Here is a 27,524-nt window from a genome sequence, read left to right on the forward strand (position 1 = left end):
GTGGGTTTAGTCTGTAATTAATAATGCACAAATGCCCATATATATGGATTTCTACAGGGACCACCAAAACCATTCTGCATAGCTTGGATGTCACCAATATTGCTAGGAGCCCAAAAAGCAGATGACCATATAAAGATATAAAAGTCCAATCACTGTCATGGAACTTTAGATTAAAGGAACTTCATTCCAGTCACACCATTCATTTTTTACACGTAAGGACCAAGTTGGTGTTGGTGAATAACTAGCAAAAAATAGGAGCATGGAGGAGGGGAGAGGGGGAATAGAAGAAGCAGGAAAACAAAGAGATCTTAGTCAAGGAGGGGGTATAGGAAGGGAACGGGTTGGGGAGGGATATTCTCCACAAATGGGGTAGAAAACAATATACTAGAATAAGAACAGGTTGGATAAACAATAGAGGAAAGTGACTATAAAATTGTTAACCTTTCCAAGGTGATTTGTTTTCTTTCTAAGAGTTTGAGGTTTTGCTCTGTTATGAAAGGTTCGAGTGAAGCAGTTAAAGATTTATATTTATTTACCAGTAAGTTTGTCTTGAAAGCATTACATTCCACAAACAATAGACAAGATGATCCTTTAATGGACTGATAAAAGATTGGCCCCAGCTCTCCAGAAAGGAGTACAGAGCTTTAGGAGATGTTGTTGCCCGATGACAGGAAAGTCATGTAGAGGATATTGAAGATGATTTAGCTGACATGGCTTTAGAACTGGTGGAGGAAATTCAGAGATACGAGAATGGTGAGGAACACATGGTCCTGTCCAGAGTAGATGATGAGGGGTTTTATGTTACATCTTTTTCTTTTCCCCCTTGTCGGCAGTAGCTGGAGTTCAGTGTTCTGTGGCTGCAGTTACCAGAGAATTAAAAATGGTGAATTTTGGAAAGATGGCATATGATAATCTTATGGGAGAAGAATGTGTTGCTTTGGAACAGCTTAAGAACTTCCGTGACCAGGGGTGGACTGACAACTCATGGGGCCCCCCGGGCAATAGGGGATCATGGGGCCCCTGTGTCCTTGCCCACACTCAAAAAAGCCTATGAAAAAGGCTTTTAAGGCAGATTCCATTCAATCAATCTTGACCTGTCAGTCTTCAGAAAGGCGTCTAGCAAACTCATTGAAAAGCATCTACCTTGTGAACTCTTTCCTGTTAGTAAATCCGGAATCACATCTAGCACATTTCTAGATGCAATGCCGGATATGTTCGCTAGGTGACACACAACCGCTGGCTTTGTACCGTTGGCGGTTTTCTGTTTGCATATGAGAATACTTATAATTTAAAGTAAAAGTACACCTTTTTTTTTTTGGGTTGCTGTTTCTCCAAAATGATGAGACAACTAATGCATTTCCTAATGAATGTCATACATTCTATTTTCAAATGTCAAACATTTTCACACTTATATCTCAAATAATTGGGAATGTCTAGTTCTAATTTCCCAATATAATGATATATCTCCCTTCTCTTTAATCATGTAACTATTCTATGTTATGGCACGTGAGGTTTATCCGTGACGGACAGTAGTGCAGACGGTTTATCAGTGACGGACAGTATGGCGGATGCTCCTCAATGGCGGTGGCGTGGCGTCAGCAGTAGGGCTCCACGCAATGCATTTTGTGTACTAACATGTCCTCAGGGGCACACCAATAGGACGTGTTGGTACACGAAATGCATTGGGTGGATCCCTATTGCTGATGACACGCCATTGAGGAGTGTACCATCTTGGTACTCACTTTGCTATTATTTTTATTACTCCACGTGGATATTTTAAATTGTTACTCATGACTAGAGATGAGCGAATCGAACCAGGCAAAGTGGAATTCGATACGAATTTCAGGAAAAATTTGATTCGCGTCGAATCCGAATATTTGCCTACTTCGGGTGCGCGAATCGGATTTTTCCCGATCAGCCGGCAAAAATGTCCCTGCAGAGAGCTCCGCTATTTCTGACATTTCTCTGACAGTTCCTTCACATGTACAGCGGTTGAAACATTGTATCTATTTGTTTCCATTTAGGATACAGATGTTTTTATTCGGAAACAGATACAATGTTTCAACCGCTGTACATGTGAAGGAACTGTCAGAGAACTGTCAGAAATAGAGGAGCTCTGCAGATACACTTTTTGCCGGTTTGGAATTCTTATTTTCATCCTACTTCTTCTTCTTCTTCTTCTTCTTCATCCTCATCCTCATCCTCAGAAGAAGAAGAAGAGGATGAGGATGAGGATGAAGAAGAAGAAGAAGTAGGATGAAAATAAGAATAATTCCAAGCCGGCAAAAAGTGTATCTGCAGAGCTCCTCTAAGTGTATCTGCAGAATAGAGGAGCTCTGCAGATACACTTTTTGCCGGCTTGGAATTCTTCTTATTTTCATCCTACTTCTTCTTCTTCTTCCTCTTCATCCTCATCCTCTTCTTCTTCTTCTGAGGATGAGGATGAAGAAGAAGAAGAAGAAGTAGGATGAAAATAAGAAGAATTCCAAGCCGGCAAAAAGTGTATCTGCAGAGCTCCGCTATTTCTTAGCGGAGCTCTGCAGATACACTTAGCGGAGCTCTGCAGATACACTTTTTGCCGGCTTGGAATTATTCTTATTTTCATCCTACTTCTTCTTCTTCATCCTCATCCTCATAAGAAGAAGAAGAGGATGAGGATGAAGAAGAAGAAGAAGAAGTAGGATGAAAATAAGAAGAATTCCAAGCCGGCAAAAAGTGTATCTGCAGAGCTCCGCTAAGTGTATCTGCAGAGCTCCGCTAAGAAATAGCGGAGCTCTGCAGATACACTTTTTGCCGGCTTGGAATTCTCCTTCTTCTCATCCTTCTTCTTCTTCTCATCCTTCTCCTTCTTCTCATCCTTCTCCTTCTTCTCATCCTTCTCCTTCTTCTCATCCTTCTTCTCATCCTTCTCCTTCTTCTCATCCTTCTTCTCATCCTTCTCCTTCTTCTCATCCTTCTCCTTCTTCTCATCCTTCTCCTTCTCCTTCTTCTCATACTTCTCCTTCTTCTCATCCTTCTCCTTCTTCTCATCCTTTTCCTTCTTCTCATCCTTCTCCTTCTCCTTCTTCTCATCCTTCTCCTTCTTCTCATCCTTCTTCTCATCCTTCTCCTTCTTCTCATCCTTCTCCTTCTTCTCATCCTTCTCCTTCTTCTCATCCTTCTTCTCATCCTTCTCCTTCTTCTCATCCTTCTTCTCATCCTTCTCCTTCTTCTCATCCTTCTTCTCATCCTTCTTCTCATCCTTCTCCTTCTTCTCATCCTTCTCCTTCTTCTCATCCTTCTCCTTCTCCTTCTTCTCATCCTTCTCCTTCTCCTTCTTCTCATCCTTCTCATCCTTCTTCTCATCCTTCTCCTTCTTCTCATCCTTCTTCTCATCCTTCTCCTTCTTCTCATCCTTCTCCTTCTTCTCATCCTTCTTCTCATCCTTCTCCTTCTTCTCATCCTTCTTCTCATCCTTCTCCTTCTTCTCATCCTTCTCCTTCTTCTCATCCTTCTCCTTCTTCTCATCCTTCTCCTTCTTCTCATCCTTCTCCTTCTCCTTCTTCTCATCCTTCTCCTTCTTCTCATCCTTCTCCTTCTCCTTCTTCTCATCCTTCTCCATCTTCTCATCCTTCTCCTTCTCCTTCTTCTCATCCTTCTCCTTCTCCTTCTTCTCATCCTTCTCCTTCTTCTCATCCTTCTCCTTCTCCTTCTTCTCATCCTTCTCCTTCTCCTTCCTCATCTCCAAGGGCATTTAAATTAAAGGTACAGTGTTCTGCACTAATTTAAAGGCTCTCTGAAGCCTAGAAACCCTTTTTATAAGTTAACTTCGTAGCGAATAAATTCGCATCGAATCGAATTTCTTCCTGAAATTCGGCGAATCAGCCGAATCGAATTTTTGAATAATTCGCTCATCTCTACTCATGACCATTATAATAAAGTACTACACTATTAAACACCTTTCTGGCTCCTGTGGCTGAGATAATTCCTCCCCAGGACCATTTTGGAACCCACCTTGATGGATGGAGCTGGATGACTAACCCATAGCTGCCAGCATACCGCTGCACCCCCAGATGTGTGATGTGTATAACCCATGCACATTAATACTTTTGTTCTGGTGAGTGTACACCCGTCCCAAGGGTGGTTTATCTTTCACGAGTTCATGCACTACTGTCCTTCATGGAGAAACCACACGTGCCATTCATAGGCACTCTCTGAGTTGGTACTCTCACACCAAGGACATTCCATTATTCAGGAATGATTAGATGAACTTTTTTTATCACCATTTACCAGTTTACATCATTATTGCAATTATTTGCACTTTGTTGACTTTACATGCATTTATGATTGATAACATGCATTTATAGTGCTGCACTATTACTTTAACATATTTCTATTCTGGGACTGTTGCCAATACCCTGAGTGCTAGCTGCTACCTTCGTATCTATACCGAGATTTATATTTATCTTGTGTAATACCATTTTAGTAGTCTATATAATTTGACCAGCGCTCGCTTTATCATTATTTGTAAACAATGTAACTATTCTACATTGCAGCTCAAACTGTGTCTCCTACAGTGGCTTAGTGGTTAGAGCTCAGAACTTACAGCACTTGGGTCATGGGTTCTAATCCCAGTCATGGCTGCATCCCAGTTTGCATGCTTTCCCTGTATGGATGTGTTTCTGCCAACACTCCAAAGACATGCTGTTAGGTTCATTGGGCCTAGTACATGGCTGAGTTTCTGCCCTTAGATTGTAAGCTCATTGACATTTATGAATGTTAAAAAAAGGACATCAATTTTCTGGGTTGTGCCAGTAATATTGATCAATTAAGATTTTGGCTAATGACTAGAAATTGGAAAGGGGATGAATCTTCCCTGCGTCCTGTTCTTCTGACAAGTTTAAAATGTGCAAGTTTCATGCTGTGTATATTTCATTGTAACTTGTTTTCTCTTCTTTTAAACCTGTCTCCTTATACAACTTGTCCCCCTCCCCCACCCCATCATCACCTGTCCCATATGCAAATCTATGTATCCCCACCCCACTCTTTTTATTTAACTGTTTATTTACTGATCAAGTTAATGTGTCTCATTTCCTATCAGCTACAGCTCAGATCTCACATTATTATACGATTGCTGATTGTATTTCACCACTAGTCTGATTGAATTTACAATTCCTGGTCAGTCCCGTTCCCTGACCTCTAATAACCTTTAGGACCAGTTCACACTACATGTGTTTCAATTGCTTTTTTGGCATCACAAACGCACAGAAAGAAGGTTATGTGGTTGTCAATGTCATAGTTCACATCAGCGCTTGCCTTTGAAGTGCATTGCAGGTACTGTCAAAAAAGTTGACCACGCTGCATTGTTTCTGCATAGAACTTTACTGGAACGCGTTGAAACGTCCTTGAATGTACTAAAATGCACACGTCCCTGATTAAATTGAATAAAAAGAAAGTAGAACAAACTAACTGGAAGGGATACAAAAATGGAATGCAAAGTGTCCAAAATGCATCCAAAATGTACTGGAACACACTAAACATGCATGCCAAAAGGGCATGAAAAAACGCATCTGGAACACATCTAGACTGTTTCTATAGTGTGAACTGGCCCTTAGGACTTGTTCACACCATTGGTGGTGCAGAAACGTATGCAAGAACACACATTTTCCAGCACAGCAAAGAAATGCAATGCCCTCTGCAGATGTGCGCAGGTACCATGATGAAAACGTAATTGCACCTCCACACGACTATTAAAAACAGACCCATTCACAGCCACAAAAACGCATGGCACCACACTACTGTGCGGTTAGGTGCAACACACTTTGCAAATAATATGCCTGCAGTATTCCTTCATGTTCCCACACGTTAGGCAGCCCATTGAAATTAACGAAATTAACGAGGAAAAAAAAGTAAAAAATGCCCATTCACACAGGTCCTCTGTCCTGTACAGCATGAATGAGGGGGTTGTTTATGTGGCTGGAGCCACCTGTTACACTATGGGGACACAGCAGCTGTATGAACACAGGTTGTCATCTGACAGGTGTGAAGGTGTGGGGAAGTGGCCCTGAATGCTCACTGTCTGTGTTCAGGGCTGTATACCTGCACCCATATGCTTGTCAAATTATGACCTGCAGCAATTCCATAGTGTAACATAGGTTGCCTGCAAACGGCGACAGCCACAAAAACCAACCACTGATTCCCACTCTACAGGCCACAGCACCCATGTGAATGAGCCCCAACACCTCCATTACACACACAGCTTTATTTATTAACTCAGTACAGTTTTATCATTTAGATTTCACAGGAATATGGTTGGGATTATGTCCATTAACAATGTTTTTAGTGAATTTTTGCCATTAATATAATTTGGATATTTTCTCTGGCGGTGGGGGGCTGTCAAGTATGCTGTACGGGGCCCGTGATATCTAACAGTGGCCCTGGGTGTATGCTTGTGTCTGTGCCACCTGTATAGTTAGGAAGAACAATAACTTCTGTAGCAATTGTACATACAGAGATGGACGCGGTCATCCATCTTGCTAAAGATCCTCCATCTTGTATCATTCTCTCTCCCTCCAATCCCCCTCCCTCAGGAATGTGGTCTGTGTATATGCTGGGTTCACAAGGCATCAGGCCCAGCTGGATAGCTTCATGGTTATAAACTCCAATTAGCCTGGGCCCAGTATGTCTGTGAGACTCTTATTTGGAGGTGATCGTAAAGCTATAAACCAGTCCTTCACTGGACATGAAAGACATTCCGAGATAACAGTAAAACATACATCCTATTTAAAAGCACTTTTCCCTACAATTTCATATCTTAAGATAGAAAATACTTACAATGAAACCAAGCATATATTACAATATATTGGCAGAATGAAAAGAGCGCTATGGAAGAGACTCAGGGAGCACGTTCAAAACATTAGGAAGGGTTCCCTAAGCACAATGTCTCTAGGCATTTTGCCACACATCACAATAAGGATCCCAGTAATATTAAATTCTGGGGGATAGAAAAATTTAAAAGACACTGGAGAGGCAGTAACAAAATGAGATCCCTCAGCCAAGCCGAGTCACGTTGGATTTATTATATGAAAACTATGGTCCCTAGAGGGTTGAATGTTGAGTTTGATCTCAATTGTTTTATCAGTGATTTTTAATAAATATTTTAGTTTTTAGATTGTTGGCTGTCTATATATTTTATATACATTTTATATATTCCATATATATTTTATTTTTTATTGTAATTGTATTTATGGAATTATGCTATTTATTTAGGTAGCAATCTATGTTCATGTGTGGGTATATTGCATACACATGTGGTCATTTTTATTTTATTTTTTTATTTATAAACATATTTTTTATTTATCATTTTTTTGGTATTATTTTTGTCTTCAAAAGGTGTTCTGAGAGTTTTTTATATCGATATGGGTATACTTATATTTTTATGTATATAGTTATTTATTTTTATTCTTATATACACTTCATCTTTCTGGGTAGTGTATATGTTAGAATACATTTATTTCCACCTGGTTTATTCCCCTTTTTTAAATAGTTAATATTAGTAGAATTTATTTAGAGTTGTTTTAATAATAAAGGTTTTTTAGTGAGTATAGTTCCTTCATTTTGGATCCTGACTGTGTTGGGGTTTTTAGCTGAATATAATGTCTTTTTCCTGGGTATGGAGGTTAGTTTATTATGAACATATATATATACAGTGGGGATCGAAAGTTTGGGCACCCCAGCTAAAAATTTGTATTAATGTGCATAAAGAAGCCAAGGAAAGATTTTGGAAATCTCCAAAAGGCATCAAATTACAGATTAGACATTCTTATAATATGCCAACAAAAGTTAGATTTTATTTCCATCATTTACACTTTCAAAATAACAGAAAACAAAAAATGGCGTCTGCAAAAGTTTGGGCACCCTGCAGAATTTATAGCATGCACTGCCCCCTTTGCCAAGCTGAGACCTGCCAGTGTCATGGATTGTTCTCAATCATCATCTGCGAAGACCAGGTGATGTCAATCTCAAAGGTTTTAAATGCCCAGACTCATCTGACCTTGCCCCAACAATCAGCACCATGGGTTCTTCTAAGCAGTTGTCTAGAAAACGGAAACTGAAAATAGTTGACGCTCACAAAGCTGGAGAAGGCTATAAGAAGATAGCAAAGTGTTTTCAGATGTCAATATCCTCTGTTCGGAATGTAATTAAGAAATGGCAGTCATCAGGAACAGTGGAAGTTAAAGCAAGATCTGGAAGACCAAGAAAAATATCAGACAGAACAGCTCGCAGGATTGTGAGAAAAACAATTCAAAACCCACGTTTGACGGCACGATCCCTCCAGAAAGATCTGGCAGACACTGGAGTTGTGGTACACTATTCCACTATAAAGAGATACTTGTACAAATATGGTCTTCATGGAAGAGTCATCAGAAGAAAACCTCTTCTACGTCCTCACCACAAAAATCATCGTTTGAACTTTGCAAATGAACTTATAGACAAGCCTGATGCATTTTGGAAACAAGTTCTGTGGACCGATCAGGTTAAAATTGAACTTTTTGGCCGGAATGAGCAAAGGTACGTTTGGAGAAGAAGGGTGTCACGGTATGGGAGCCTGCCAATTATTAATCCCCTTATTAATGCCTTGTATCACATGCCCTCAGTGTCCTGCTCTATATTGTTCCAATTGTCCCCTGTGTCACTAGGCCAAATGGCCAAATCAAATAACTCTGGGCCCCCTCCCTCCCGGCCAGCTGGCTGGGAGCTCTCTGCACACCTCCCAACCTGCTTTTCATCTATGCAGACATCATCCCTGCTCCCAGGATGTCCCTGTCACCAGCCTGATTCTCCCTGGGGTCTAGTGTTCCCTTCCCCCTCCCGGTTGCCAAGGCGACCGGGGAGCATCCTGCAGCAGTTTAAGAGGTGGATGCTGGAGCTCCTTGTCATTCTGGTGTGTAGTCTGCAAGGGATCTCAAGCTTCGGCGAGACCCTTGTGAATAGACTCTGCAAGCCTACCCCAGCCTCACAGAGACCACACAGGAGGGAAGAGACAACCAGAGAAAGCTTGCCTGTGATTGCGAGAGACCCCACAGAAGGGGGAGAGACTACCACAGCCTGTCTGCCAGAGCAAGACGCCACCCGCCTGATCCGGACTCCACAGGTACCTGCGTTCTGCTTCTACCCCTGGGAGACCAGGCACCCTGTTGGATCCGTGAGTACCTGCTTCCCCACTGTGTTACCTGAACTGTTGCGGTGGTGACCCCTCGCACCCCTCTCCTGTGTCGGACTACCCCTGTTACAGGGACACCCCCTTGGCTCTCCTAGTGGACTATAAGTGGGTGGGGCCCCCTCGTTACCATTTAGTGGCAAATCCACCCTCTCTGCCACCCAACGTATTGAAGGACTGCCGTCTGTTTGTCTCAATAAAGCTTTGTGCGTCTGCTATCCACTCTGTGTGTTCTGTCCTGCCTTTCCTCCATTACAAAGGGGCACAGAATTTAATGAAAAGAACCTCTGTCCAACTGTTAAGCATGGGGTTGGATCAAACATGCTTTGGGGTTGTGTTGCAGCCAGTGGCACAGGGAACATCTCACGAGTAGAAGGAAAAATGGATTCAATAAAATTTCAGCAAATTTTGGATGGTAACTTGATGCCATCTGTGAAAAAGCTGAAGTTAAAGAGAGGATGGCTTCTACAAATGGATAATGATCCTAAACACACCTCGAAATCCACGGGGGATTACATCAAGAGGCGTAAACTGAAGGTTTTGCCATGACCTTCACAATCTCCTGACCTCAACACCATTGAAAATCTATGGATAGACCTTAAAAGAGCCGTGCGTGACAGACAGCCCAGAAATCTCAAAGAACTGGAAGACTTTTGTAAGGAAGAATGGGCAAAGATACCTCAAACAAGAATTGAAAGACTCTTGGCTGGCTACAAAAAGCGTTTACAAGCTGTGATACTTGCCAAAGGGGGCAGTACAAGATATTAACTCTGCAGGGTGCCCAAACGTTTGCAGACGCCATTTTCTTGTTTTCTGTTATTTTGAAAGTGTAAATGATGGAAATAAAATCTAACTTTTGTTGACATATTATAAGAATGTCTAATCTGTAATTTGATGCCTTTTGGAGATTTTTCCATCTTTCCTTGGCTTCTTTATGCACATTAATACAAATTTTTAGCTGGGGTGCCCAAACTTTCCATCCCCACTGTATAAAATACCGTTTTGGCTTCCATCCAATGGTCGCGGCTAATTATTAGCCTGGGAGGCCAGGTATGCGCCATATCTACATTTTTAGGCTTCTAGAAAATGGCCACGTGTCTGTTATCAGCTTGGGAGGCGGGATATGCGCCAATGCCAATATAAAAGGAGCAGCTGCGTCTCCTTGGCGATACCCCGAGGAAGTCACGAGACCACGTGACGTAACGCGTAGGTAACGCCGATACGCAGCTTCCGGTACGAGTGACGCACTTCTGGTAGAGGACGCCATCTTAGTACACCCAGGAAGTACCAGATGGATGCAGCATACCCACATATAGCAGGAGGAAGGGACTGCAGGTTCATGTGACTGTACTTCCTATGTTTAAATAAAGACTGCATAATTAATAATACTACACTATGGAGGATATTTTTATCACTCACTGGGATTGTGAGTAATATACCCTACAGAGTAGCCTTATAAAAGGCAGAGGAGGAAGCATTTGGAGGCTGAATAGGAGACAGCTTATCAACTTTTCACTGATTGGTGGATTTTCGGAGTAAAATAAGTGGATTGAAGTAGATGCAAAGTGGAAGCGGTGGACTTGCAGAGAACACTATACTGAGCACACAATATTGTCTGTCTCCATGGATTTGCACAGGATTTGAGATGATTTCCTATAGCAGCAAATCTGATGAGATGAATGAAGTGGGTGTAAAGTGGAAGCAGTGGATGTGCAGGGAGCAGCATCTTGAGCACAAAGCACTTTATGTTGTGGATGGATTTGCACACGGTTCAGTTTCCTTCATTTATTGATAAACCCCATAAGACCAATGAAGTGGGTGTAAAGTGGAAGCAGTGGATGTGCAGAGAATAGGATTTGGAGCCCCGAGCTCTTTATCTCTGAATGTCTCCACATATTTGTAGTGTATTTGTGATGATTTCTGTGCACACACAATAGGACAGCGCTGTGACACATAATGCTCTTCTAGATGACAGGGAATCCTTCCCTTTGTTACAGCAGCAGTCCGCTAGAAGGTTTTTGTAGGTTTGGAGTTGTTACACATAGCGCGGGTTTTATCCATTTATAGTGATGACATCATTGCCCAAATCTGGGGGTCACCAGCCATTTCCACCCTTTACTCTGGGCTGGGGGGCTTTGTATCCATATACCAGATGTTCTACAGGACTAAATCTGCCATCAATGTTACTGCTAAATCAAAGGGGCCAAAATCCCTCCCCCGAGGAGTCATATATTTCTGTCCCCCTTGGTGGGAGTGGAGGTGACCCCTCTATAAGGATCTACAGTCCATACACACCCAGCACAAGGCCGGGGTCACACTACCAGACGCTTCTCAGGGCTGCAGTTCCTCTGAGCTCCACAAGGTGGGGATCTCACTTCTACCCAGACAGGAAGTCTCTATGGAAGACAGGAAGTGATGTCAGGTACAGACAGGAAGTGATGTCAGGCACAGACAGGAAGTAGAGAGGAGACATTGCTGGAAGTGGCAGCAGAGGAGGTAATAACATGTTATTTCCTATTTACACCCAGTAACCCCCTGTCATGTCTGTCCTCTTCCTCCATCGTCACGTCCGTCCTCTTCCTCCACAGTCACGTCCGTCCTCTTCCTCCACAGTCACGTCCGTCCTCTTCCTCCATAGTCACGTCCGTCCTCTTCCTCCATCGTCACATCCGTCCTCTTCCTCCATCGTCACGTCCGTCCTCTTCCTCCATCGTCACATCCGTCCTCTTCCTCCATCGTCACGTCCGTCCTCTTCCTCCATAGTCACATCCGTCCTCTTCCTCCATAGTCACGTCCGTCCTCTTCCTCCATTGTCACGTCCGTCCTCTTCCTCCATAGTCACGCCCGTCCTCTTCCTCCATAGTCATGTCCGTCCTCTTCCTCCATAGCCATGTCCGTCCTCTTCCTCCATAGTCATGTCTGTCCTCTTCCTCCGTAGTCATGTCCGTCCTCTTCCTCCATAGTCACTGTGACGTCTTTTATCTCCAGGAGATGATGATACACACATATATAGTGTGGGAACCCAGATGAACCCCTTCAGGGGCAGAACATTCCCCCACTTCCGGGGCCGGAACATTCTCCTCATTGTGGAGATAAATTCTAGTAATATGGTCCTCTAAACAAACAGCACTGACAATAAATAGACAAGACAAGGACCATCCTGACCATACATGGCCTACAAAGGGCAATGATGACACTACACAGGCAGCCAATGGGCAATCATTACACTATGCAGCCAACACAATGATGGAGTGCCGGGGTCAGGAGTATGGAGCATAGAGCCCCTTACATTGCTGCTCAGGAGGAAGAAAACATTCCCCAGCCGGCCATGAAGAATATGTTCCATCATTGGTGTCAGAGGGAGGGAAATACTGAGGGGTCTGAGGGAAGTAGAGGAGCTGAGGGGTCTCAGGGGGTACTACAGATAAGGAACTTTGGGGCCCCTGAAGGGTAGTGGAGCTCGGGGCCTTAAGGAGGAAGAGTAGTTGAAGGACTCTGGGCCCTTGGTGGGCACTTTTCTTAGAGGACGTCTGTTTCTGCAACATTGCCTAAAATGTAGTCAGGGGTCAGTGCTATACATCTTCAGGAGACACTCCAATACCTTCCCATGACACAGGCTCTGGCAGTGCCCGGTGCTGGAATTCAGAGCCCCAGGAACCCACCACCACTCTGTACAATGTCCTGGATTCCAGAAAATACTTGGCAACCAAGAGAACCCCCCATTGTCCTCCTACCCACACTGGGCTGCCATTGGAGGGAAGAGAACAGACTCCTCCCCCACAGCTCTCTACTCCACCAGCACCATCCTCCTGCTATCCCATCCAATCTCTTATCTTACTGCAGAGAGTGACAGTGACATCACTCCTGTCAGTCAGCAGGCTGCTGGAGATTGGAGGCTTGCAGCCGGAGGTCTGGCAATTATCCTGATTAACAGGAAACTCCAGCCAAAAGTCATCAAGTTTCCCTTCCTGGACCTCATGATGAGCCGACATTGACCTCACAGCACTGCCTCAGAGCAAACAAGTCATAGGAAGGATCGTATTTATCATTCCTTGTCTGCAGATCTAATACTCATCAAAACCAGTTCAGAGACCAAACAAACCCAACAGAAAAAAGGGGATTTCTGATCTGGAAGGACAAGAGGGTCCCGGGACCTCAAATATGCATCAAACACTAAACAGTCCAAACTAAATGTGTTTCCAGGAGGACAGAAGTCCTGAACTGGTTCCCACCCGGCCTATTGTACAATGATGGCGGACAGGACCTCTCTCCTTCTGGAAGGACGTTGTATGATGTCATCCCACTCTTGCTGTGCAGGTGGAGGGGGACGCAGCATGGTGATTGGTGGGGAGCTCAACACATCCCTGATCAGGGAAAAGATCCAATGATGTTGTCTCTTTACCATGTGATCAGCTGTATCCAATCACAGCTGATCACATGTAAACAAAAGCCGGTTATTGGGATTTCCTGCCCTCAGCGCTGTTATTGTCTGAGGAAAGGAAAGGAAACCGATAACCGGCTTTCCTGTGACAGGGGACATTTACTGTGATTATCAGTGCAGCCCAATCAGTGCCACCTATGAGTGCAGCATATCAGTGCCCACCAATGCAGCCCCATCAGTGCCACCTATCAGTGCTGCATATCAGTGCCTCTTCATCAGTGCAGCTTTATCAATGCCTATCAGTGAGGGAGAAAAATAACTTTTTTGCAAACTTTTATAACAAATGAAGAAAAAAGTTTTTTTCTTCAAAATTATTGTTCTTTTTTTGTTTGTTTAGAAATAAATGACCCCTCCCCCCAGTGGTGAATAAATACTGTACACCAAAAGAAAGCTCTATCTGTCTAAAAAATGATAAAAATGTCATTTGGGTTCAGTGTTGCATGACCACGCAAGGCCACGGGAGGACACGGAGGTGACACCGGGTTAGGACAGGAAGGGGAAGTGGGCTCGGAGATATGGAGACACACAGTATAAATAAGACCATCTACCACCAGCAGCCAATCCTCTTACAGCCCCCTAGAGGAGGGGAAATGCGTCAGTGACAGCTGCGGTGATGTAATTCCCGAATGGTGGGACTCATGTGGATGGGACACTTTCGGTCGGACATTTTGCTTGTATATTATATACAAATGTGAGTGTATATGGTTTGCTGTAAAGGAAGTTTGTAATAAATGGAATGACACCATGTGGGTGATTGTTGTTATCTCCTCCCTGCATACATCATGAGATGAACCATCAGTTGTATGATATATTGGGGGGGGAATTGTACACAATCATCCAGGAGAACTACAAGCTCCAGACTAACCAGGACCATGACACAGCACATAGGACTCTTATTCCAGTGTAAGAGTCCACATCCTGTGGTGGGGGAGGGGGAGTACTGGAGAGGAGCACTGGAGGGGGAGTACTGGAGGGGATCACTGAGGGAGAGCACTGGAGGGGGAGCACTGGAGGGGAGAGCACTGGAGGGGAGCACTGAGGGGGAGCACTGGAGGGGGGCACTGAGGGGGAGTATCAGAGGGCAGCACTGGAGGGGGAGCACTGGAGGGAGAGCACTGAGGGGGAGTACCGGAGGGGAGCACCGAAGGGGAGCACTGGAGGGGGAGCACTGAGGGGGGGCACTGGAGGGGGAGCACTGGAGGGGAGCACTGGAGGGAAGCATGAGATCTGCACTTTGATGAAAGGAGAAGCACAAGGCACTTTATTCCGCACGGTTGGTTGGCGCAGTGTGATTGGAGGAGCACAAGGCACATTATTCCGCACGGTTGGTTGGCGCAGTGTGATTGGAGAGGCACAAGGCACTTTATTCCGCACGGTCGGTTGGCGCAGTGTGATTGGAGAGGCACAAGCACATCAACTGATATAAAAGAACTATTAATATTGATGATTTTATATTTCTATTCAGTATTTATGAGGGATTTATATTGAATTTGGATGGATTTTCATGCAGTTGGACACGTTGGAATGGGACACAATTTTTGCCCAGACTAGGCAGAGCCTAGAATAGTACTGTATATGACCGCACAATTGTCATCCAAACTGCAACAACATTGAAATCTGAAAAGTGTTCTGGTCAGGAAGGGGGTGGAAGTGTCAGGTATTGAGGTGGTTAGATGTCCAGCAACCCTCCTATTCCCCCCTCACATCCACATCCTATTATTGTGTGACCAATACCATCCAAATACACTCACTTGCCACCCTATCAGGTCCACCTGTTCAATTGCTGGGTAACACAAACTGCTAATCAGCCAATCACATGGCAGCAACTCAATGCATTTAGGCATCTAGATATGGCAAAGACAACTTGCTGAAGTTCAAACTGAGCATCAGAATGGAGAAGAAAGGGGATTTAAGTGACTTTGAATGTGGTGTGGTTGTTACTGCCAGGCAGGCTGGTCTGCGTATTTCAAAAACTGCTGATCTACTGGGATTTTCCCGCACAACATTCTCTAAGGTTTCCAGTGAATGGTCCGAAAAAGGGATAATATCCCAGTGAGCGGCAGTTGTGTGGAGGAAAATGCCTTGTTGATGTCAGAGGAGAATGGGCAGACAGTTTGCTGCGACATTCAGATGGTAAGGTCAGAATTTGGCATAAACAACATGAAAGCATGGATCCATCCTGCCTTGTATCAACGGTTCAGGCTGGTGGTGTAATGGTGTGGGGGAGATTTTCTTGGCACTAGCAAGGTGGACCTAATAAAGTGGCCGGTGAGTGTAATTCTTACTTTCATTTCCCAAAGTTATCCGTCTACAAGGAGACCTGTATAGATCACATGATGGCACCAATGAGGATGGAGGAGGACCGGAGTCACATGACTGAGAAGATACTAAACTTCACCCTGGAGATCATCTACCTGCTGACCGGAGAGGTGAGGAGGATTCTGGGAGGTCACATGACATCACTCTTATCTCTATTAATAACACACAGACCTGACCGGAGAGGTGAGGAGGATTCTGGGAGGTCACATGACATCACTCTCATCTCTATTAATAAAACACAGACCTGACCGGAGAGGTGAGGAGGATTCTGGGAGGTCACATGACATCACTCTCATCTCTATTAATAAAACACAGACCTGACCAGAGAGGTGAGGAGGATTCTGGGAGGTCACATGACATCACTCTCATCTCTATTAATAAAACACAGACCTGACCGGAGAGGTGAGGAGGATTCTGGGAGGTCACATGACATCACTCTCATCTCTATTAATAAAACACAGACCTGACCGGAGAGGTGAGGAGGATTCTGGGAGGTCACATGACATCACTCTTATCTCTATTAATAAAACAGACCTGACCGGAGAGGTGAGGAGGATTCTGGGAGTCTAACATGATATTCCTATTGGTTCCTCAATACAGAGATTTCCTCTTCTGAAGTCAGGTGACCATATGACCATCACAGTGCCTCCATGTGACTCCCTAAACCCTGAGAGACACAACATGCAGAAGATTCTAGAAGTCACCAAGAAGATGATGGAGCTGCTGACAGGAGAGGTGAGCGGTGCCGGGAATTCTGGGACATTGTCCAGTAACAGACAAGGGATGTGTCTGGATGGTGACTGTATCATTGTGTGTGTCAGGTTCCTATAAGGTGTCAGGGTGTCACTGTCTATTTCTCCATGGAGGAGTGGGAGTATTTAGAAGGACACAAGGATCTCTACAAGGACGTCATGATGGACAATCAGCCGCCCCTCACATCACCGGGTAAGAGGAGACTTTATTGTAAAGGAGAGAGCAGTACGGAGGATCCACCTAGATCCCCCATCATCTGATAAACACATAGAAACAATGGATTCAGTCAGTGTGTGTGTTTCCTACAGATGGATCCAGTCATGGGAACCCACCAGAGAGATGTCCCCGTCCTCTGTATTCCTGGGATTCCACACAGGAAGGTCACACCATCCCTCACCATCATCAGGTAGATGAGTGACAATTATTGGTAGTTGTGATTTATACACAGCATGTTTGTTACAATGAATGTTTTATTATATCTTTCAGAGTGGAATCCTCGGGGATGATAATATTGATGTTAAAGAAGAGTATAAAGAGGAGGATGAGGAGTATGGAGTGATGGAGGAGTTTTCAGAAGGACACAAGGATATGATGGAGCCACCTAATACCAGGAACCCACCAGAGAAATGTCCCTGTCCTCTGTATTCCCGGGATTCCACACAGGAAGGTCACACCATCCCTCACCATTGCAAGGTTGGTGGGGTGGAGAATCTAGAACATGGACTTGTAGAGACAATGTGTGGATTTTTTATGTGACCTTATATTTTACAGATGATATTTTCTCTCATTTCCTTGATTTAGAGTGGAGATCCAATCGATATAGAATTTGAGGTGAAAGCAGAAGAAGAAGAGGCGTATGTGAGGGATGATCAGCAGTCTATGGAGGAGGATGGAATAACGGGGACATTTATAGAGGAGGACACTCCTACAGAGATCAGCACAGGTGGGTCATGAACACTAAATCCATTCCTCCACCCATACTGCTCACTGATTGGTCCAGAGTAGGGCGGGGACTGGGTGATATCAGCCTGTAATCCCCTGGTCACTTTCCTGAGCTGTGTTCCCCGTCCTGTATTCCTGGATTTCTCTCGGATAATCTTCCTTCTCTGTGCTGCAGACACAATTTATGTCTCTAGACTGGATTTATGGAGATTCTGGGGATCAGCTGGAAGCTAAATCTTAATTCATTGCCTCTGCTCAACGTAGACACCTGTCAGAGCCTAGACTTGAACCCAGGACCTCTACTGTGTCTGGCAGTAACTCTTCTCACTGAGCTACCTGATATAATGGATGGCACTTTGCTTAATCCATTGCTGTGTTTTCTGCTGAGCCTTGAACTCTTTGCTCCTCCCATGAACTTCCTGATTTAAGCCATGTCTCTGCACTTCCTGGTTGGCAGATATTTGTTCCTTCTCCATCCAATATCTTGCCCTTGTCTCTCCTGCTACCTTCTGTACCTTCACTACTGACCTGGAACCACTTGTTACTGACCCTTGGCTTGTTTATTGACTACTACTACTGGGACCTGGTACTAACACGCAGCAAAACCCATACCCACCATCTGGAGCTCTGGTGATACTGGTTAGTGCTTAGACCCCGCACCTCAGGTGAGCCTACGTCATCTGTCAGGGTGACCTGCCTGTATATCTATCCTGTTGGTTGGTCTTCTGATATAACTACTGGTCTCTGAGCCTGAGCTCTGACCGGCACAGAAAAATCTGACCCAAACATGGAGGCTGCTATAGCCTACCAAGAAAAATGTTCCGAACTGGAAAGTGTAGTAAAGGGGCAACAGGAGAAAATCCATGACTGCAAAGATGATTGCTGGGCATATGTTCCCGTGATGTTGCTAACACAGGCATGCCTCTGTCATGATGAGTGATAGAGGGGGTGGGGACCCTCGTCCTATAATCCCCTCATCACTGTCCCTCCTATAAAAGACAGTTCTGGTTGTTTCCTCACTCTCTGACTAAGGTCCATGAATAAAGAAATGACCTGGTAGGAGATCAGAGGAGCCATTTCCTAGTTCCCTTGAGGGTGGAATTGTAAGCTCCTCAGAGACCAAGCTGCCTGATGTGGGCGGAGTCCTGGTTTGGGGGAACCAATCAGCTCCTGTCTAGTAATCTTTGTCTTTGTATTTTAGTCCATGGCCGGGAGATGAGGAAAACCTCCGAGGATTGTCTCACTTTGTCTCCAGACTGGAAAGTAGAAGATGAGAACATCACACAGTATAGTCCAGGAGAAAACCCGGCTCCCTCCAATGTCCATCCGGCACCACCCAGTGTAGATGGACCATCGGATTCCTCGTATCCTGAGGAAACTCAGACTGTGCGGGACCAGGCCGGCCTTCCAACAGGCAAGAGCTTCTCCTGTACTGAGTGTGGGAAATGTTTCAGTTCTAAATACAAACTTAATGTGCATAAAAGATCTCACACGGGGGAGAAGCTGTATTCCTGTCCTGAGTGCGGGAAATGTTTTTCAAGGAAGACCCGTCTTTACACACATCAGAGATCTCACACGGGAGAGAAGCTGCATTCCTGTCCTGAGTGTGGGAAAAGTTTTTCACAGAAGTCCAGTCTTTACACACATCAGAAATCTCACACGGGAGATAAACCGTATTCCTGTCCTGAGTGTGGGAAAAGTTTTTCACAGAAGTCCAGTCTTTGCACACATCAGAGATCTCACACTGGGGAGAAGCCATATTCCTGTCCCGAGTGTGGAAAGTGTTTTTCAGATAAGTCCAATCTTTACACACATCAGCGATCTCACACAGGGGAGAAGCCTTATTTCTGTCCTGAGTGCGGGAAATGTTTTACAAAGTCTTCCAATCTTTACACACATCAGCGATCTCACACAGGGGAGAAGCCGTACTGCTGTCCTGAGTGTGGGAAATGTTTTTCACAGACGTCCAGTCTTCATAAATATCAAAGATCTCACAAGGGAGAGAAGCCACTTTCCTGTCCTGAGTGAGGGAAATGTTCCTCACTGAAGTCCTGTCTTCCTGTACATCAGGGGTCCCACACAACCCTGGAGGTGTATTAGTGCCTTGAGTGTGGGAAATGTCTTCTAGATGAATGTTGCTGGACATCCCAGCTCTCATGTGGGGAAGAAGCACACCCTGATATACACCTCAGATATACTCCATGGCTGATCTTCATCATGGAAGAAACAGTTCATAAGGAGATCAGAGGTCCCCAAAGACATGGATGAAGTGTGGGACCGGGTTGGCCATTGATAGCAGGAGAAGAATAAAAATGGAGTCCTGCCCTGTGATTGGCTGAGTACATTTTGTGGTGGGAGATTTCACAAACACTTGCAGGTCTTTTTAAAAAAAAATGGTTCTACCTCCTGTATACCGGACACTTCCACCCCCTTCCTGCCCAGGCTGACTGGTAAGTATCAGCGCTCTCACACTTTGAATGACAATTACACAGTCATGCAACATTGTACCCAAATTATATTTTTGTAATTTTTTCACACAAATAGATATTTATTTTGGTGATATTTAAACACCACTTTTTACCAATTTTGCTTGTTTCTTGTTTTTACAAATAAATCGTCTTTCCTTATAAATGTAGACAAAGGTGTATTCTGCGCCATTTCTTGGGTACAATAACCCCAATCAGTGTCTATGATTCAGTGTGTAGGAGAGTTATAGAGTCTACAAACTATGGGAGAGATGTCTGAAAATCCATCATGTCTGATGACGGCAGATCTCATTTCTGAGGATCAAAAACACCAGAACGGTACAAATTGTCAACTTTATCTGTGAGGAAATAATCCGTATACAATTCATGGAAACAGGCGGGATCTGGAATGAAGGAGATTCCCTACTAATTCTCACAAAGTAACCGACATCCCAGTTCTGTATTTGTGATAATTGGAAGACAAAATAAAACACAATAATGTGCAAAAATATATATTTATTAATAATATAAATCAGTACAAAATGGGGATGAAATCTAATAGGTGATGATAAATAATAAACAATACAAGATAACAGTACAATGATCTAATCCACAATAATGGGGAGAAATACAAGCCAGCAATTACTGCCAAATATTAATGAATTACATCCAACTGTCTGGAAATGTCGTGTAAGAAATCAGTAACTCAGCAACATGTGACAACAGATATACAAATCCCCCCCGTGATCTCTCTACACCCAGATATTCAACGCTCAACGTGTACCTTGCCATGACTTGATCTGGAATCCCATACACAGGCCAATCCAATCCGCTTACAATCTGAGATGAAGATGTAATGTTACATGAAGTAGTCTGCCTTGTCATATATATACTGTATACATCCGGATAAACCATTTTGAGTCTAGACCTACTAGCCAGGCACAAACCTTACTCTCCACCAGTTGCCTAACCTAACCTTGCCCAGGTCCACCTCCAACCCCACCCCCGGCCCATCCCCCAATGCTGTCCCTAGCCCTGCCCCCAACCACACCCCCTTAAAGCTTATGAAATTACATTTTTCTTTAGAATAAAGAGTCCAAAATATAAAAAAACTGCAATTATAACTTTATTATGTCAATTTAAACATCACAGCAATAGCTTAATAGCAATCGGGTGCAATCAAAACATCAAGTTTTACAGCTTTAAACCTGCAGTGAACATTTTGTATTTTTTTGTTTATCTCCTGCATCTTTAGTAACTGCAGTAAAGTCTCTTTTAAAGGATGTAAGTTTAGTTTACAGAAGTATAGCATAAAAAAGTGCTTCTTTTGATGCCAAAAAACATGGAATAATAATTACTGTAAACATGTTGTATTTTTTATCTCCAGCAGAGACCTTAGAGAAGTGCGGCATTAAGAAAAAAGAAAAAAGTGCCTCTATTGATGGCCAAAAAACATGGCATAACAATAGTAACCATTGTAACAGAGCAGCCATGGTTTGTGTTGTACAGCAGGACCAAGACTTGTGTAATACCATTTTTCTGATGCAAAATACCACTTTAATGGCTGTGTGTGGATTGTATTCTATTTCATGAAGAAAAAACACACCAAAAAATGATTTTTTTGGGATGCCAAAAAGCAGTAGGAAGCCAGTTTCACATCAAGATTTGCTATGGTTTTCATTGTACAGCAGGACCAAGACTTGTGTAACGTCCCCTTTCTGATACAAAATACCACTCCAATGGCTGTGTGTGGATTGTAATCTTTTAGTGGTGGTCCATTAACAGCAATCATCAGAAGATCATCCAAAGTCTCCCGTGTCAGTGATGAACGATAGACCGTCTTTATTCTGATTTGGTAGCTATAGCCACGTTCACATGAGGCGGTTGTTGGGGAAGTACGGCACAGAAGTTAAACAGAGGGAGTATGTTGCTGAATCTTTCTTTCTGCTGATTCAGTCTTTTCAGAGTCTCAATAAAAGAGTCCATTTTGAATGGAGAGTTTGAGGTCAGCCCACTCTGCTTCTAACAGCTCAATTTTGTCTTCAAACTGATTATCAAAAACATGTTTTGCAATTCTGTGCAACTCGGTCCATCCAAAGTTGGGGATGTGAGCTTTGTCTGGCCAAGACACGCTGTTCAATATATGGACAGATTGTACAATATCTGAGGAGAACGAGGAAAGCCTCAAAATGAAATCTCTTTCTGCTTTGGCCAATACAGATTGGCCTATAGACTGAAATTCTGTCACCAGCTTGAAGGTTGGTCAGCTGCAGCCCATGTCGTTTTCCATCTTCTGTAAACTTACTAAGAAATTCAAGTTCGTTTTTTTCTTTCCCATCAGAAAGATTCTGAAGAGTTTTAGCTGCTTGTTCTAGTTTGTTTTTTACCTGACAGATCATAAGTTCCTTGTTCTGAAGACTCTCTGACAAAGGTTTCAGCTTGCTAGAAAATAGAATAGGAAATGTAAAAGTTTCACAAACTTCATCTGTTTCAGGTCTTTCAGGATGCCTTTAACTTTAGCAGATTCACATGATCCCTCAGATGATATCTGCTCAGAATGGCTCCCTACTGTCTTCCAGTGTTGCAGAAAAGCACGCAAGGCCTCAACTTTGCTGCATAACCAGCGCACTGTGTGTACATCTTTCATTTTCAAGATTTCCTCAAAGTGTCTGCGAGATCTTTACTGGTTGGCAACCCTTCTTGATCCACGTTACAAGGGTCAAGGTGCAGAGCTCATCCAGTCTTCCCAGAGGGAGCAGAGGATGAAACATCCTGAGGATGCCTTGAAATTGTGCAACACCTTTCCAGACACTGGGAGGTCACCATTTCCTGGACAACGTGTTTCTGAGGCTTCATTCTGTTAAAGGAAGAGCGCTGGAGAAGGCGGCCAGCTGACCGATTAAACAGTTCTTTAGTCCTCAGCACCCAGGGCTGTTAGGTTTAAGCACCCATCGGCAGGGTCTGCATCATATGGTGCAGGATTATCTAGGGGCAAGAGCAGACTTGGAGACCTTTCCAACTGAGCATCCACTGGGTTACTGGGTCTTGAGGCTGGATCACTGGCCAGAACTTGCTCAATATGCCATCGAGGTACTGGCCTGTCCTGCATCCAGCGTGCTTTCCGAACGGACATTCAGTGCTGCTGGAGGTTTTGTGACGGATAAAAGAGTGCGTCTGTCCACAGACTCCGCTGACCAACTGACATTTATCAACATGAATCAATCCTGGATAATTTTTCTATAATTTTTAACAGTTCTCAACTGCAGGGCCCATGACTGCACCCAGCAATAGTAACTGTGAGGGGACACAGTGTTCAGGCACCATCAACACTGAAGGCCACATTGTTCTACACCTATATGAGAGGTGCATTACATATAATTAGAATTTTTAGAGCCGGGTCCAATCCTGCACTTGTCAAGAATAACTCTGAAGGGTTACAGTGTGAGTCCTGCTGCAGCAGGTTCTATACTTTGTACAGATGTGCAACTTTGCAGGTAGTTTAAGGGACCCCCAGGCATGATATTTAAATGAATATTTTTTTTTTTTTACTTTAAGCCAGTGCTTCTCAAATAGTGGGGCGCGCCCCCCAGGGGGGGCACGAGGCTCCATCAAGGGGGGTGCGTACAGGGGTGGGCAGAGGGCTGCTGTCTCTTACCTGGCTCCCACGATGATCCATCCAGGAAGCGCTGCTCCTTCCGTCACTCTGGCCACTCCCTCACTCCTGCCGCTCGGCTCTGCCTCCTCACCGGTGATTGGCCGCCAGAACTGTAGCTCAGGAAAGGTACACAGGCGGCCAATCACGGGCGAGGAGGCGGAGCTGAGCGGACCCGCGAAAATCGAGTGAGGGAAAAGCCGGTAAGTGTGCAGTGCAGAGGTGCTGCTGCAACCACATATGCTGGCTGCAGCAGCACCATACTGCAACAGGGGTCAGCAAGTGTCATTGGTGTCAGTGGGAGGAATAGTGCCGCATCATTGGTGTCACTGATACTAATGATGGGGCATTATTCCTCCCACTGACACCAACGATGGGGCACTATTCCTCCCACTGACACCAACGATGGGGCACTATTCCTCCCACTGACACCAATGATGGGGCACTATTCCTCCCACTGACACCAACGATGGGGCACTATTCCTCCCACTGACACCAATGATGGGGCACTATTCCTCCCACTGATACTAATGATGGGGCATTATTCCTCCCACTGACACCAATGATGGGGCACTATTCCTCCCACTGACACCAATGATGGGGCACTATTCCACTGACACCAATGATGGGGCACTATTCCTCCCACTGACACCAATGATGGGGCACTATTCCTCCCACTGACACCAATGATGGGGCACTATTCCTCCCACTGATACCAATGATGGGGCACTATTCCTCCCACTGACACCAATGATGGGGCACTATTCCTCCCACTGACACCAATGATGGGGCATTATTCCTCCCACTGACACCAATGATGGGGCACTATTCCTCCCACTGATACTAATGATGGGGCACTATTCCTCCCACTGACACCAATGATGGGGCACTATTCCTCCCACTGACACTAATGATGGGGCACTATTCCTCCCACTGACACCAATGATGGGGCACTATTCCTACTTATAACAATTTTATAGACAAATTATACTATTTACAGTCGCGCGGGGGGGCGCAAAATGTTTTCTTCTTCCTAGGGGGGGCATGACAGAAAATAATTGAGAAGCACTGCTTTAAGCAATGAAAAATAACTGCCCCTTTAAAAACTGTACTATTAGAATTTATTTTCCACTGATTCATGTCCATCAGGGCAGTACCCGAGTCCCTATACCACTTTTATTGCTGACACCTAGCATATAATCCTTCTAAATGGGCACTTTTGAATTTTCAAGTTTGAGTCCCATAGGTTCGATGTTGGCGGCAAACGTTTGGTCTGTTCGAATGTTCTACCATGAACTGAACCGGGGGGTGTTCAGCCCATCACTAGTGATAAACTAGAAGTGCAGAGAGAGAGCACACAGAGCAGATCACACAAAACCCAACATATGGGGGTATATTGGGGAATGTGAGGGCACAGTATGGATAACAAGACACAGCACAACAAAATAGTCCACCAGGTAGCAATGTAATACCACATAGATAGTCCATGTAGGATGGCCAACCAAAATGGAGAACCAGTACACCAGGCCACCAGACGGTATGGCAAGGGGAATGTACCCAGCCCACAGGGTGAATACAGCGTAGCAGTGGTTAAGTCCAGCACACTAGGCAGGGATCTAGGCGGACCAGGGTAGGATGTAGCAAGGGTCAAATCCAGCTGATACAGCAGGGATCCGGGCAGACAAGTGGTTGAGTCCAGCACAGGGCAGGGATCTGGGCAGACAAGTGGTTGAGTCCAGCACAGGGCAGGGATCTGGGCAGACATGTGGTTGAGTCCAGCACAGGGCAGGGATCTGGGCAGACAAGTGGTTGAGTCCAGCACAGGGCAGGGATCTGGGCAGACAAGTGGTTGAGTCCAGCACAGGGCAGGGATCTGGGCAGACATGTGGTTGAGTCCAGCACAGGGCAGGGATCTGGGCAGACAAGTGGTTTAGTCCAGCACAGGGCAGGGATCTGGGCAGACAAGTGGTTGAGTCCAGCACAGGGCAGGGATCTGGGCAGACAAGTGGTTGAGTCCAGCACAGGGCAGGGATCTGGGCAGACATGTGGTTGAGTCCAGCACAGGGCAGGGATCTGGGCAGACAAGTGGTTGAGTCCAGCACAGGGCAGGGATCTGGACAGACATGTGGTTGAGTCCAGCACAGGGCAGGGATCTGGGCAGACAAGTGGTTGAGTCCAGCACAGGGCATGGATCTGGACAGACAAGTGGTTTAGTCCAGCACAGGGCAGGGATCTGGGCAGACAAGTGGTTGAGTCCAGCACAGGGCAGGGATCTGGGCAGACATGTGGTTGAGTCCAGCACAGGGCAGGGATCTGGGCAGGCAAGTTGTTGAGTCCAGCACAGGGCAGGGATCTGGGCAGACAAGTGGTTTAGTCCAGCACAGGGCAGGGATCTGGGCAGACAAGTGGTTTAGTCCAGCACAGGGCTGGGATCTGGGCAGACATGTGGTTGAGTCCAGCACAGGACAGGGATCTGGACAGACAAGGGGCTAAGTCAGCACAGTATAGGGAACTGGACAGAAAAGTGGGGTGATTCAAGCACAGGGCAGAGACCAGGGCAGCATGGTATGGCACATCAAGGGTATAGACTGGCAAACTGCAGCAATCGGATCCAGCAGCCACTTAGTCCAGAGTCCAGGCACTATGAGGGATGAGCAGCAATAGACACAACATAGGTTCAGGGACTCACCAGTCAACAGAAGTCCAGGCAGCTTGGCAGGGAACAGGAGGTCTGGTGGGCAGAGGTTCTTTATATGCACATCATGGGTCCTCAGAAGGCTGTGTGTCCTGCCCCAGCATCTGGGCCACACAGACAGACGCTGCCAGAAGATCAGAGAGTAGAGCAGAGTCCCAGTGTCCAGGAAGCTATCTGTCTCAGCAATTCTGTGCACCAGGTAACCTCTTTCTAGGAAGACATGCAGCCCTCAGTCCGGTGTGTCCATCACAGAAGTAAACTCAGGAACATCTGACCCTTTCTGCCAGCATAGGGTTATTATATTGTCCTTTGAGTTCAGCCAAGCCTTAAGCATCCAAACCTGCTGCTGGCCCATCTGGCTTTATCCAGCTACAGGACACAATGCTGTCTGTGCTTCAACAAACAACACACAAAAAAATATATATTTCTTCCCTCCGCTACAACCCCTGCCCCTTCCAAACATGTACCAGCAAGAGGCCTCAACATGCCTCTGCAAGGTACATGTCCCAGTTCAGCAGCAAAACTACAAAAGTATCCATGGGATGGCTTTTCATCTGAGGGCCACATGGTTATTAATGCTCTTTCCAGCAGGACATCACTTTGGGGTATGGAAGCGGTTGGCTTAGGGACACACTTGAAGTGCTGGGAGGATAATTTGATCCACTAACATTATCTCTACAGAGAGACTCTGGCTGCGGACAAACCGGTCACTGCCAGGCCAGCTGCCCTGTTAGAAAAAGACTCTCAGGTCCACCTCTCCCAAGCTGGTGCACTATGTGGATATGTACCAAGCTTCTGAAGAAATTCCACTCCAACCCCAGCCCTCTGGTCACCCTTGGACCACCCATGCTACAGATGTGGATAACCCAGGCATCTCCAGGCTAGATGCCCAAGGAACTTCACCCTCCCCAGAATCAAAACACCTGCCCTGATCCCAGTGTATTTCTGGTGCCAGAAGGAAAGAGCCTTTCACCATCTTAAAGTGAATTGATGCTTCCAACAACAACTGGTGCCCTTCTAGTTTATGGAGTCCAGCCACTTACCCCAAGATAAGGCAG

General features: G+C 45.1%; 2 protein-coding genes across 2 annotated transcripts in view; both read left to right on the plus strand.

The window, feature by feature from the left end:
- Window positions 1-710: 710 nt before the first annotated feature.
- Window positions 711-17,666, plus strand: LOC149462517 (uncharacterized). The gene is made up of 3 exons (XM_089676845.1): window positions 711-779; window positions 17,199-17,405; window positions 17,514-17,666. Exons 1-3 carry the CDS (start codon window positions 711-713, stop codon window positions 17,664-17,666), a joined length of 429 nt encoding a protein of 142 aa, XP_089532971.1.
- Window positions 17,667-18,726: 1,060 nt separating this feature from the next.
- LOC149462518 (uncharacterized) overlaps window positions 18,727-27,524 on the plus strand; it is a 38,579-nt gene continuing 29,781 nt past the window's right edge. The window contains exon 1 of the mRNA XM_089676846.1: window positions 18,727-19,664. Within this exon, the coding sequence (XP_089532972.1) occupies window positions 18,786-19,664 (879 nt within the window). The 5' untranslated portion in view covers window positions 18,727-18,785. The remainder of the gene's footprint in view (window positions 19,665-27,524) is intronic.

This window comes from Staurois parvus, unplaced genomic scaffold, assembly GCF_062004578.1.
Source record: "Staurois parvus isolate SC_StPar_1 unplaced genomic scaffold, SC_StPar_1.0 ptg000174l, whole genome shotgun sequence".
NCBI classification, from domain to species: domain Eukaryota; kingdom Metazoa; phylum Chordata; class Amphibia; order Anura; family Ranidae; genus Staurois; species Staurois parvus.

Coding starts and splice junctions, on each gene's coding strand:
- LOC149462517 (XM_089676845.1), top strand. CDS start 711: ATGGCTTTAGAACTGGTGGAGGAAATTCAGAGATACGAGAATGGTGAG. Junction 780..17,198: donor AACACATGGTCCTGTCCAGA/GTAGATGATGAG, acceptor TATATCTTTCAG/AGTGGAATCCTCGGGGATGA. Junction 17,406..17,513: donor CCATCCCTCACCATTGCAAG/GTTGGTGGGGTG, acceptor TCCTTGATTTAG/AGTGGAGATCCAATCGATAT.